This window comes from Erinaceus europaeus, chromosome 18 (genome assembly GCF_950295315.1).
Source record: "Erinaceus europaeus chromosome 18, mEriEur2.1, whole genome shotgun sequence".
Taxonomy (NCBI): domain Eukaryota; kingdom Metazoa; phylum Chordata; class Mammalia; order Eulipotyphla; family Erinaceidae; genus Erinaceus; species Erinaceus europaeus.
In genome coordinates, this window is record NC_080179.1 from 197,801 (window position 1) to 211,704 (window position 13,904).

The 13,904-nt window shown below is 46.3% G+C and overlaps 1 protein-coding gene across 2 annotated transcripts in view; it reads right to left on the minus strand.

The window, feature by feature from the left end:
• The window catches only part of CCDC150 (coiled-coil domain containing 150), a 73,777-nt gene that overhangs the window by 23,306 nt on the left and 36,567 nt on the right, over window positions 1–13,904 (minus strand). Inside the window, exons 15-18 of one of the 2 annotated variants that reach the window (XM_060177534.1) lie at window positions 12,232–12,315; window positions 7,996–8,103; window positions 3,836–3,964; window positions 676–845 (exon numbers count right to left, since the gene is read on the minus strand). In XM_060177534.1, coding sequence (XP_060033517.1) covers window positions 676–845; window positions 3,836–3,964; window positions 7,996–8,103; window positions 12,232–12,315 — 491 coding nt within the window. Of the gene's footprint in view, window positions 1–675; window positions 846–3,835; window positions 3,965–5,245; window positions 6,307–7,995; window positions 8,104–12,231; window positions 12,316–13,904 lie in introns of those variants that run through there. The other variant, XM_060177536.1, reaches the window with a different exon arrangement.

The window sequence follows — 13,904 nt, forward strand, 5'->3', positions numbered from 1 at the left end:
ATTATTATTGGGAGTCGGCGGTGGCGCGGCGGGTTAACCGCACGCAGGTGGCGCAAAGCGCAGGGACCGGAGGAAGGATCCCGGTTCCAGCCCCCGGCTCCCCACCTGCAGGGGAGTCGCTTCACAGGCGGTGAAGCAGGTCTGCAGGTGTCTGTCTTTCTATCCCCCTCTCTGCCTTCCCCTCCTCTCTCCATTTCTCTCTGTCCTATCCAGCGACATAAATAACAACAACAATAATATAATAACTACAACAACAATAAAAAAACAAGGGAAACAAAAAGGAAAATAAATATAAATTTTTAAAAAATTATTATTATTATTTACCAGAGCATTGCTTAGCTCTGGATGATGGTGGGCGGGGACTGAACCTGGGATTCTGGAGCCTCAGGCATGAGAATCTCTTTGCAGAACCATGATGCAATCCACCTCTGTCTGTGAAGGTATTATTATCACTGACTTCACAACACACGTGCTCCTTCACATTACTCTGAAATATCAGGATTCTGAAAGTCTTATTTCTGAGTCTAGGTTTCCCTACCTCACTAGTTTAAAAATCCCATTTTACCAGCTTTTCCACAAAAGAATGATATAAGGCGACTTTTTTTTATTACTGCCCACTGTCTTACACCAAAGCAGCAGAAAAGCACAGGTATGAAGACAGGAAGAGGCTCTTACCTTTCCTTCTTGAGGCCTGCAATCTCCGAGTCCCTCCGCCCGAGCTCTATCTGCACTTTTTCCAGGGCGCCCTGCATCTTGCTGTGAGAAGCCAGCACATTCTCCAGCATGACTGTGACCTTGCAGTTGTCTTCCTTAGCCTCCGCCAGCTGGCGCTGGAAGTTCCCCACCTAGCCGTGTGAAGCGAGAAAAGGACACTCAGTCCTCCTGGTCATGCTTCTGCTGAGTCCCTTCACTCCAAGAGCACAGACATCAGGTCCGGGCAGGAGTCTAAGAGGATTGGTTCAAGTATCTTTTTATGTTTCTTCAGTTATTGTGAATCTGAGAAACAGAAAACAAGACTCCAGGTCCCGTGGGCTCCATGGAGAGTTTTCCGGTATTAATGCCGTGTACTAGTGTAATATCACACTTCTCCAGTACTACCAGGCCACCGGATGCTACCAGCTAGAGGGGACCAACAGCTTCTCATACACAGAGGGTCCTGCTCAACCGTTTATGATGAAACAGAAGAGAATACAGCTGAACCCATCCTCAGAATTTTCTAAACGTCTTCTCAGAGTAGAAGCTGTTAAAGCTGGTATAGATCAGTGCACATAATAATACTAAGCACAAAAAGTCAGGTTCGAACCCCTGGTCCCCACCTGCAGCAGGGAAGCTTCATGAGTGGTGAAGCAGGGCTGCAGGCATCTCTGTGTCTCCTCTGCTGTCTCCCCTCCCCTCTCAATTTCTCTCTGTCCTATCCAACAAAATGATGGGAGGAAAAAACAGGGGGAAATGGTCACCAGGAGCTGTGAATTCACAGTGCCTGCACCGAGCCCCAGCAACTGGAGTGATAAAGCTTTGGACTCTCAAGCATGAGGTCCCAAGTTCGATCCCCAGCAGCACATGTGCCAGAGTGATGTCTGGTTCTCTCTCTCCTCCTATCTTTCTCATAAATAAATAAAATCTTAAAAAAAAAAAAAAAAAGAAAAGAAAAAAGTACTGAGTGAGGGAGTCGGGCTGTAGCGCAGCGGGTTAAGCGTAGGTGGCGCAAAGCAAAGGACCGGCATTAAGGATCCCGGTTCGAGCCCCGGCTCCCCACCTGCAGGGGAGTAGCTTCACAGGTGGTGAAGCAGGTCTGCAGGTGTCTATCTTTCTCTCACCCTCTCTGTCTTCCCCTCCTCTCTCCATTTCTCTCTGTCCTATCCAACATCGACAACAACAATAATAACTACAACAATAAAAAAAAACAGCAAGGGCAACAAAAGGGAATAAATAAAATAAAATAAATATTAAAAAAAACTTAAAAAAAAAGAAAAAAGTACTGAGTGAAAATGTACTGTCAAGAAGTTTGGGATATAAGGCTGGGGAGATAGAATAATGGTTATTTTAAAAGGCTTTAAAACCACTTGGAAATATATATGCAACCCATATCTAGGCCCTCGGGAGAGCTATGGTGGTCACTACGGGGGGGGGGGGGGGGGCACAGAACCTTGATGGTGAGAGTGGTGTAGATCTATTCCCTTATTTGAGGCTTGCAAGTCACTATTATTTATTTATTTATTCCCTTTTGTTGCCCTTGTTGTTTTATTGTTGTAGTTATTATTGTTGTTGTTGTTGGATAGGACAGAGAGAAATAGAGAGAGGAGGGGAAGATAGAGAGGGGGAGAGACAGACAGACACCTGCAGACCTGCTTCACCACCTGTGAAGCGACTCCCCTGCAGGTGGGGAGCCGGGGGCTTGAACCAGGATCCTTGTGCCAGTTCTTGCGCTTTGTGCCACGTGCGCTTAACCCGCTGCGCCACCGCCCGACTCCCGCAAGTCACTATTAAATAACTAATGTAAGATGAAAAGTAGGGAAGTAGACAGCACGATGGTTATGCAAAGAGACTCTCATGGCTGCGGCTCCACAATCCCAAGTTCAATCCCCTGCACCACCATAAGCCAGAGCTGCTGAGCAGTGCTGGGGGGAAAAAAAGATGAAAAATAGAAAAATACATAGTGAAATGTGCTCTGTATGGCTCCTATGTTGCTTATGAAGATGAAATGAGCTACTTCTCAATTCTGTTGATAAGCAAAGACTTTGCTCACACAAAGCATCTACAAACACTGTCTTCTCATAGTCTGGTGATGTGTTCACAGGGTTACTGCCCCCAAAGGTATTTTTAGGAAAAGACAGCCCTCTAGTGTAGACACATCTGACTACACTGACATATAAAGTCCTGGGAGAGTGATGCTCTGAACAGACAATGACTTTGATCTGCAGTGGCTGCTTTGTTTATGTGACAGGGAATACAACTTTTATCAGCCCATATCAAAACCTGAATAAAAGCCACAAGAGAAAGCAAGACTTTCATACTTGAGGTTCTAAGCTCCCAGGCTCACCCCCAGCACCACAATAAACCTGAGTTGAGCAAAGCTCTGGTCTCTCTCTGTGTGACTTTCCTCAGTGTCTCTCATTAAAAGAAATGAGATATATATATTAAAGAATTTATTTATTTATGAGAAAGATAGGCAGAGAGAGAAAGAACCAGACGTCACTCTGACACATGTGCTGTGAAGGATTGAACTCAGGACCTTATGCTTGAGAGTCCAGTGCTTTATCCACTGCGCCACCTCCCGGACCACAGAAATTATGTATAAAATATTTTATTTAGTTTATTATTTTAATGAGAAAGCGTAAATACAGAGGGAAAGAGAGAGAGAGAGATACCAGAACACTGCTCAGTTCTGGCTTATGGTGGGGCTGGGGATTGAACCTGGGACCTCAGAGCCTCAGGCTTGAAAGGCTATTGCATAACCATTATGCTGTCTCCCCAGCCCAGAAATGATATATTTTCAAAAGTAGAAAGTTATCATTACTAAAGTCAGATGTGTTTCAAAAGAAACCATTAGCACCTTTACTTTATTATTTTAGGATAGATGGTTAAAAGGGGAAATTTGCATTTTTAGGGGAAAATATTTTGAAAACTTCTAAAGTTGTCCTTTTTAAAAATTATTTATTTATTTATTTATTCCCTTTTGGTGCCCTTGTTGCTAAAGTTGTCTTTTAAGAAAAAAAAAAAAAATCCTCCTCTTGTCAACTCCCTTTCTTTCCTACCAACAGTATCATCAATGACCAGGACTGGGAAGCCTTTCCCAGGACCTTCTCTCAGTAACTACCCAGACCCCATGTCTTGCCTTCTTGTTCTCCCTGTCCTCCATGGCCTCCATGTCTCCTCGCAGCTTCTGACTCTCTTTCAGGGCTGCATCTCGACACTTTACTAACCGTGAGAGTTCCTCTTCATTCTTCTCAAGAATGTATTTCACCTTAGGGACACGCACACAAAAAAAGATAAATGGTTTTGCCAAAGCATAATAAATTAGCAGTTAGATAAAGACAGCAATTTATAAAAGAAAGGGTTTAAATTTGCTTCTTCATTATTGAAAGCAAAACCAGCCTTACTAGCATTCTGAATGAATCATTTCTGTATTTTTATTAGGCTATTTATACCTGGTTGAGTTTTCAGAGTCTTATATAACATTATAGAGAATGGTAAAATAGGCAAACTTTTTTTTATACTAGAGGTTGATGAAAACCAAATCAGATTTAAAATATCTCAATTACTGATCTTTTTGTCCAAAGCAAAAATCATGTTGTAGTAGAGTGATGGTTTCAATCTGCATTGCCAGTTTTTCCTATTTGTGAAGAACCTAGCTTTATTTTTAAAAAAATGTCTTTTGGGAATCTGGCGGTAGTGTGGGTTAAGCGCACATGGTGTGCATAAGGATCCCAGTTCAAGCCCCCGGCTCCCCACCTGCAGGGGAGTCGCTTGACAAGCAGTGAAGCAGGTCTGCAGGTGTCTGTCTTTCTCTCCTCCTCTGTCTCCCCTCCTCTCTCCATTTCTCTCTGTCCTGTCCAACAACAATGACATCAGTAACAACAACAACTACAACAACAATGAAAAACAACAAGGGCAACAAATGGGAAAAATAAATAAATAAATAAATAAAATAAAAATGTATTTTATTTATTTCATGAGAGGTACAGAGGAAAAGAAACAGGAGGGGGTGAGGGGAGACTGAGACCACAGCCCTGCTCAGCTCTGGCTGATGGTGGAGCTTGGGATTGAACCTGAGGCGTCAGAGCCTTGGACATGAAAGTCTTGCAGAACTGTGATGCTGGGAGTCGGGCTGTAGCACAGCAGGTTAAGCGCAGGTGGCACAAAGCACAAGGACCGGCCTAAGGATCCTGGTTCGAGCCCCCGGCTCCCCACCTGCAGGGGAGTCACTTCACAGGCGGTGAAGCAGGTCTGCAGGTGTCTGTCTTTCTCTCCCCCTCTCTGTCTTCCCCGCCTCTCTCCATTTCTCTCTGTCCTATGCAACAACAATGATGACATCAATAACAACAATAACTATAACAATAAAGCAACAAGGGCACAAAAGGGAATAAATAAATAAAAATTTTAAAAAACTGTGATGCTGTCTCCCCAGCCCAATCTTCTTGTTGTTATTCACACCTCCAAACAATGTTATTCTGAATGATTTTCCTCATCACGGCTTAAGTCTGAGTCTCCCTAGAGATCTAACTTACGCTCTTCGCTCACTTACCGAATCCTGATTAAGGTAGTTTGGTGACTCGTTACTTATTAGTGGTCTGGAGGCAAGAATGTCTATTTTACCTTCCAGTCTCCCCTCCATGGTTTTAATGGCATTCAAGAGAGTCTTTAGAGAGATTCGAGAGTCTCCCATTTCCTGCGAAGCTCTCACAGACGGCAGGGCCGATGCAAAGGTCACACGGCGTGTGGAGCTGAGCGCCACACTGGGCAGGAGGCCCGGCGCAGCTCTTTCCTTCCCACTGCTTATTGGAGGCCTGGAGCCGTCTAGAGATTTTGTGGGCACAGACCTCTCTGGAGATCTCCTTTTTCTTGGGGGCATCATCAATTAAGAGTCACAAAATCTGCTACCCTAGTATTATTTCTCAGCACGTGCCCGCCTTTCCTAAAAGAAATGACACAATGTTCTGAATGAAGTCGTGATGGGAAAAAAATGTATTTGCAAATGTGCTTCCTTGCTTCCGGAATGAGAAAATCACATGGTAGACTGCCCAGGGAAGAAGCTGAGCCTAAGGCAATGTCCGTGAGGGAGCGTGTCTGAGGACAGCGAGCCTTCATCAGTCCCGTCCATGCTGGAGCACTGTCAGCAGGGAGACGTTCTAGTTCCCTGGTCACCAGGGCAACACATACACAAACGTGACCCCCAGGCTTAAAGTGATGCCAGGGAGCGTGCGTCTTCATGCCAGGCGCTGAAGGGGACCGCCGTGTCTGTAGCCTTCTGGATTTCCTTCACTGAGTCGTCTCAGTCTGACTCCCTCCATCTGCTTGTTCTCTTCCGAGCACTTGCCAGTTTCTAGTCTGACTGCCAGACCTTTGGTTCGCGTAGACTTCTGAACGTGAGGGGATGTGCCCTCAGTTCTGCTCCACGTCTGTGTGTCTGTTTAGGTTCCAGCACCAGGCAGTTTTGATGCTACTGGCTCTAGTATGTTTTGAGGTCAGGAAGTGTAGTGCCTCCATTCTTGCTCTTTTCTCTCAGACACAACACAATTTTGAAATAAGGAAGTCACAGTAAGCCTTAAGAAGTGTTTGCTTAGGGCAACAGGCGAGCTCTGGCCGACACTCCACTTGGTTTGTCACGGCCCAGGGTGACCTTGGCTTCCCTGCGCTAAACAGAGGAAGCTTTGGTGGCGGGTATCTTCTGCTGTCTATCTGGGGAAAATGCTGGCTCACAACACTGACATCTCCTCAACGACCAACTCTCGGTCACTTCAGAGAGAGGACAAGGGAGAGAGAGAGGGAGAGGAAAAGAAGGAGAGGGAGGGAGGGAAAGAGGGAGAGGGAGGGAGAGAGGGAGAGGGAGGGAGGGAGGGAGAGGGAGAGGAGGAGAAGGGAAGGAAAAGGAAGGAGGGAGAGGGAAGAAGGGAGGGAGATGGAGGGAGGGAGAGAGGGAGGGAGAGGGAGGGAGGGAGAGGGAGAGGAGGAGAAGGGAAGGAAAAGGAAGGAGGGAGAGGGAAGAAGGGAGGGAGATGGAGGGAGGGAGAGAGGGAGGGAGAGGGAAGAAGGGAGGGAGATGGAGGGAGGGAGAGAGGGAGGGAGAGGGAAGAAGGGAGGGAGATGGAGGGAGGGAGAGAGGGAGGGAGAGGGAAGAAGGGAGGGAGATGGAGGGAGGGAGAGAGGGAGGGAGAGGGAGGGAGAGAGGGAGAGGGAGGGAGGAAGAAAGAGAGGGAGAGAAGCCATGGAGGGAGGGAGGGGGAGAGAGAGAGAGAGAGAGAGAGAGAGAGAGAGGGAGGGAGAGGGAGGGAGGAAGAAAGAGAGGGAGAGAAGCCATGGAGGGAGGGAGGGGGTGAGAGAGAGAGAGAGAGAGAGAGAGAGAGAGAGAGAGGGAGGGAGAGGGAGGGAGGAAGAAAGAGAGGGAGAGAAGCCATGGAGGGAGGGAGGGGGAGAGAGAGAGAGAGACAGGGAGGGAGGGAGGGAGAGAGAGAGATTCGCAGCACTTGGATGATGTCCCTGTGCAGAGCACCCTCCTACAGTGCTGGGGCTTCAGCCTGGACCACATGGTCCACCCAGTGAGGTGCCTGTCGTGACCCGACAGGAGTTCGGGACTAGTAGCCCAGGACTGACGTCACCCTGAGGCGGGACACACAGAGAAGAGGAGCTGCAAAGCAGGGACCTGGAGCAGCTGCTCTCTTTGGTCAAGCATCTCAGGGAGGCGCTTCTCCTGGGAACTGAACTCGTGTGACTCCGCCGCCGGCCGGTAAACGTTTAGGACTTCTCCACAGCCATGAGCGACCTCTACCTCACATAGCTGTTTGTGTTGTGGGACTAAACTTTTGATAACTACACTCGGACTTTATGGACCTAGCGTACCCCTGATGATAACTGCTTATTTTGTGTATCTAAAATATATGCCCCATACTTTTGTACTGCCCTTATAAACCTCTCTTTTGCTTTACCTCAAATGAAGCCGCTTATCTGCAGCACCTAGCTAAAAGTTTGTCTTTTATCCAGTTCACCCAAATAAAACCTCTATTGTTTAAACCTGTTCTCAGCTCCCCACTGTGAATCCTTAAGAGCTGAAGCCCTAAGCCCCTTTTAAGTCTCAAGTTACAACACAGCTTCTAAGCCACCCCTTCTAAGTTAAAGTTTCAACAAGGTACTTTGTCAGCCCCTTGAAAATGTCTGTTGACTTGAGTCAAGTGGGAGCTATTTATCTTTCCAGAATGACATGCAGGGCGTGGATACAAACAGCGGTCTCTGAAAGCTAGTCAGCGGGTGAAGGAGTGCTGTTTCCTAGCTTAGTCACACCTGAGAGTATCTGCCTTCCAAAGCCTTGTTCAGCTTGTGCAGATGGTCATTCTGCGAGCTGATCTCGGTGAAAGAATGGAGCTGCTCTTCCAGCTGCTTCACTTGTATCTGGGGGACGAGCACAATAAAAAGGGCTATTAATGAGATTAACACATATATATTCCAAGAGGGAAAAAAACTTTAGTTCTGTAAAATACTAAAGAATCCTGAGGACTTGTAAAAAGCACCCACCAACTGCTTCTAGTCTTGAAGAGAAGGCTAGAAGTGGGTTACACTGAAATGAGACATTTGGTTCCTTTTGGGTGTGGAAACTCCATGCCACACCATTCCTGAGAGCAACAGTGCCTGGCTTATTTACAGGCTACAAGGTGAGGAGGGCGCTTGCCCAGTGCCCTGCATGCTGCCAAGCACGAAGCCATGGTCTGGGCCCCAGAGGCAGAGGGGACGTCCAGCCCATGGGTGACACCAGTGGGGCTGCAGCGCGGTGGAGAGGCAGCCCGGTCTCTCCCTTGTGTCTCTCTTCTGTGTCTCTCCCCTGTGTCTCTCACCCCTGTGTCTCTCTCCCCTGTCTCTCTCCTGTGTCTGTCTCTCTGTGTCTCTCTCCCCTATATGTATCTCTCTGTGTCTCTCTTCCCTGTGTCTGTCTTACCCGTGTCTGTCTGTCCTCTGTCTCTCCCTCTGTGTCTGTCTCTCCTGTGTCTCTCTCTTCTATGTCTGTCTTTCCCCTGTGTCTGTTTCTCCTCTATGTCTGTCTCTCCCTCTGTAAAACTAAGGAACTGAGAATTGACCGTATGGGCTACTCAGTGATATCATGTAATTATGAGAGCCAAGTCCACCCCCTAGAAACATATTAACAAGTGATCATGGTACCTAGTAAAGTATTAAAACATCTAAAAATATATTTGAATTACATATGCATATAATTCAACTTACAAAATTATTATAATTTAAACTTTATTTTATATTAATTAATGTATTAAAGCTTAATATATTTAATATCTTTACTATATTTAAAAATAAAACATTTAATATTATTTAATGTATTTAAAATTTTATGTTATGATTACATAGTAATTACTACAATTTTATATACTGAATAAAAAATAAATATATATAATATACATGTATATATATATATATATATATATAGAGAGAGAGAGAGAGAGAGAGAGAGGGAGAGAGAGAGACAATTGCTCAGCTCTGGTTTATGGTGGTACAACAGAATGAGCCTGGGCTCCAGGAATCTCGGGCCTAAAACCATATGCTGTCTCTCTGGCCCATATTAGAACAATCTTTTTTGCAGGGTGAGTGAGGGGAGGGGAGGCTGGTAGGCTGGGCGTTGGGCGGCGGCACGCCTAGTACAGTGCACGAGTTTCCATGTGCAGGACCCGGCTTTGGGCTCAGTCCCCTGGCCCCCGCCTGCCGGGAAGCTTCATGAGTGCTGCCGCAGGGCTGCACGTGACCCTCTGTCTCCCCTTTCACGTTCTATTTCTCTGTCTCTGACCAGGGATATATAAATATATATATATTTTTTAAATCTTTTTTTGAGGGGGGTATGGGTAACTAGAATGGTCACAGGCACGGCAGAACCTTGAAGGCCTATAGTTTTACTGACAGGATCACAAGAGTCAGATAAACGGGGCTGTTTCATGCTGAATCACACATTTACGTTTGTACACAGAGCTCAGGAGTGGACTCAGGGCATCGTGCATGGAAGGAGGGTACTCCACCATTAAACGGGTTCTGGTGAATCACTTTTCACTTTAAATAGAATCAGCACAGGGCGGGGCACCACTAATGTCGACCCAGAAGTCTCACACTGTCTGTCCACATCTTCTTGTCCCCAACACTCATACAAAGAGCAGAACCTGGTGTGTCAGGAACACTTTCACCCAAGGTTTTTATTTATATCGGCTTTTCCTTCTCCCAGTGTCTTTCTCTGTCTCATACCTGTATGGGATAACATCTCTAACTACATACAGCTGCTGAAGATTTCAGGAACTCACAAGGGAGAGCTAGTATTAAGACTTTTAGAGGGGTTGGGTGTGGCCACCTGAGTAAGCTCACATGTTACAGGGCACAAGGACCCGGGTTCAAGACCCTGGTTCCCTCCTGCAGGGGGACGCTTCACAAGTGTTGAAGCAGGGCTGCAGGTGTCTCCCTCTCTATCGCCTCCTTTCTTCTTGATTTCTGGCTGTCTTTATGCAATAAAAAGAGATTTTTTAAAAGCCTGCTTTGGTAAGAAAAAAATATTTAAAAAGGTTTTTGCAGGAGGGCAGAGGTAGACAGCATAACAGTTCTGCAAAGAGACTCTCCGGCCTGAGGCTCCAGAGTCCCAGTCCCCTGCACCACCATTAAACAGAGCTGAGTAGGGCTCTGGTAAAAAAAAAAATCATGAAAACCAATGTGTGTGTGTCACAAAAGAAATCTTTTTTAGTAGCAGAACCCCTCTTTTCACCTTTGCTGCTGCTTGTTGCTCAGCCCCACAGGCTACAGAAGGAGCTCTGGATTTTGGCTTCCTGAAGTCAGCAGCAAAGAGCTGATCATGGCTGCTTCTAAAGGAAGGTTTAGATCCAACAATTATTTTGATTTCGAATATAAACTCTGTGTAGATGAAGAAATCAAGTAAAACGAGCAGATTCTGGCAGAAGATGGTTGCTTTGCATCTCCGCAAGCAAAACACAGCAAACCCCTTACTGCACAGCGCCTCTGAGGACTCAGGCCCGCGGCCTCTGGCCTCTGCGTGCTCGGCAAAGAGCCATGAGGCGCAGGCTGCGTGTCTCCAGCTATAAAGTGCATGGCTTTTACACTCAATTTCTCTGGCAGGGTTTCTGATGTAGGATCTTCAGACTGAAGCAGCCAAGAAGCAAATACTGCTGCCCCTGGGGCCTGCCGTTTCTGTGATCACCAAAGTACAAGCAGACTGCAGAGCTGCCTTGCCAGGAATTCAGTCATCGTCCCACCCTCCAAACAATTAGCATCTATGTTATTTGGGTACATGTGTATCTATATGCACGTTACACACATTTGTTCTTGGCAGCACAATTTGTAATAGCCAAAACCTGGAAGCAACCCAGGTGTCCAACAACAGATGAGTGGCTGAGCAAGTTGTGGTCTAGATACACAATGGAATACTACTCAGCTGTGAAAAATGGTGACTTCACCGTTTTCAGCCGATCTTGGATGGACCTTGAAAAAATCATGTTGAGTGAAATAAGTCAGAAACAGAAGGATGAATATGGGGTGATCTCACTGTCAGGCAGAAGTTGACAAACAAGATCAGAAAAGAAAACACAAGTAGAACCTGAAATGGAATTGGCGTATTGCACCAAAGTAAAAGACTCTGGGGTACCCCTCTATCCTATGGTTTAGTCAATGTCTCCTTTTTATATATTAAAAAATACAGCAGCCTAACAAGTGGCATTAGACACCAGACAGCAAGGCAGACGCCCTCACCAATGAGTTCTGGAACCCCCCTTCCCAGAGCCCTGCCCCACTAGGGAAAGACAGACACAGGCTGGGGGTGTGGGTCCACCTGCCAACACCCATGTCCAGTGGAGAAGCAACTACAGAAGCCAGAACTCCCACCTTCTGTTCCCCATAAAGAATTTTTGTCCATCTTCCCAGAGGGATAAAGAACAGGAGAGCTGAAGGTCAGGAGGTAGCACAGCAGGTTGAGTGCAGATGGTGTGAGGCGCAAGGACCAGCGTAAGGATCCCGGTTCGAGCCCCCAGCTCCCCACCTGCAGGAGAGTCGCTTTACAAGCAGTGAAACAGGTCTGTAGGCGTCTGTCTTTCTCTCCCCCTCTCTGTCTTCCCCTCCTCTCTCCATTTCTCTCTGTCCTATCCAACAACAATGACATCAATAACAATAATAACCATGATAAAACAAGGACAACAAAAGGGAAAATAAATAAAAAGAATAGGGAAGCTTCCAGTGTCTGAAGATCCCGAATCAGAAACCCTGCCAGAAAGACTGAGTGTAAAAGCCGTGCACTGTGTAGCTGGACGCACACCATATGTCTAGCAGAACTTTGCTGAGCGCGCAGAGGGACACAGAACTCTGGTGGTGGGAACTGTGTGGAGCTGTGCCTCTGTTTTCCCACTGTCTTGTCAATCATCATTAAATTACTAATAATTTAAAAAAGAAACACTGAAGAGATAAATTACATAAGTAAAATAAATAAAAAATAAATTAATTAAAACCAGACAAAAACCAGAAGCTAGGATTTCATACCTGCAGCTGTCCGTTCTCGTAGGCCAGCTTGTTTTTACTCTCAGTAACTTGAACCAGAGCCTTTTCCACCTGCTGTCGGGCAATCTGCTAAAGCAAGCACAGACGTCAGTTTCTCTGGGCATGACGATTTTTTTAAAAAATTTATGTATTTATTTATTTATTCATGAGAATGATAGGAGGAGAGAGAGAAAGAGCCAGACATCACTCTGGTACATGTGCTGCCGGGGATTGAACGTGGGACCTCACGGTTGAGAGCCCATTGCTTTATCCACTGCGCCCCCTCCCGGACCACGATGGGATCATTTCTAATGGGCAGTTTCATGTTTCTGCAGTTACCCTAGCCTATGTTTAGAAATGGTTTAGAAGCACAATTTCCTATTGCACTTTCCTTTCAAAGTACTTACACCCTTACTATTTCCTGGTTTTGAAAATTGATTTATTAACATAAGAGAGAGGACAGAGAAAACCAGAGATCACTCTACTACAGTCAATGCAGGAGACTGAACTGGCATTTAAGTCCCAAGTTCTAAGCACTGCTCCACATCTCAGGCTGTGCTGCAGCAGCGACTGTCCCTACTGCTCTTGCTTCCCTCTCCCTGGATGAACTCAGGGCTGGTGTGCAGCTTGCAGGGCAGCTTGGTAAGCACAGTATGCCTCACGCTCCAGAGGGCTGCGCGCAGCTTGGTAAGCACAGTGTGCACGTCCTGTATCCCACCGCAGTGGCTGCTGTGTGACCCACAGGTGGGACAGCTGCTGCTGGATGCAGGTATCTGACCTGAAGTTTCTGTTGTAATGAAACGGAAGCTGCAAAAGACAGCCGTTCAGACAATACGAAATATTCTGGAAAAATACTTTTGAAATGCTGGCACTGATTTTAACTAAGTTTTAAATAGTCAACCTTTTGTTATCTAGAACATACATTTCCAGTGGGCTCTATATTTCACGGATTTACACATTTTTATGATTTCAACAGCCCTGATAGTGAACTTTGTTTTTTCTTTTTTAAAAAATTTTTTATATTTGTTTATTTATTTTCCCTTTTGTTACCCTTGTTGTTTAACATTGTTGTGGTTATTGATGTCGTTGTTGGATAGGACAGAAATGGAGAGAGGAGGGGAAGACAGAGGGGGGGAGAGAAAGACAGACACCTGCAGACCTGCTTCACCGCCTGGGAAGCGACTCCCCTGCAGGTGGGGAGCCGGGGGCTCGAACCGGGATCTTTAAGCCAGCCCCTGCGCTTCACTCCATGTGTGCTTAACCCGCTGTGCTACCGCCCAACTCCCTGTGAACTTTGTTTTTCATGCCATTTCCCCTCAAACTTTGTCAGGAGAAGTAAACATAAAGTACAGTCTTATTTTGGTCAAACTTTGGCGTCACTGGTATTCAGGAGAGTCCTAGGATCTGCGTAGCAGCGACTTCCAGCCTTTGCAGGCAGTGTCAGTAGGAGGCGTGCAGGTGACTCTGACAACTGTCGCCATCAGCTTCAGCATCAGCTGAGGGGTAACAGCCGCTGAAACCGAGGTGGCCAAGAACACAGATTCTTAATCACTCGGCCAACAGGCTGCACTGCTATCATTTGAGTTCAAGACTTGAGACCACACTCACTACTTATGGCTTACATCTGCTCAATCTGTGAGCGGCAGGAGGTGTTTTCAGTCTCCAGAGCCAAAGAA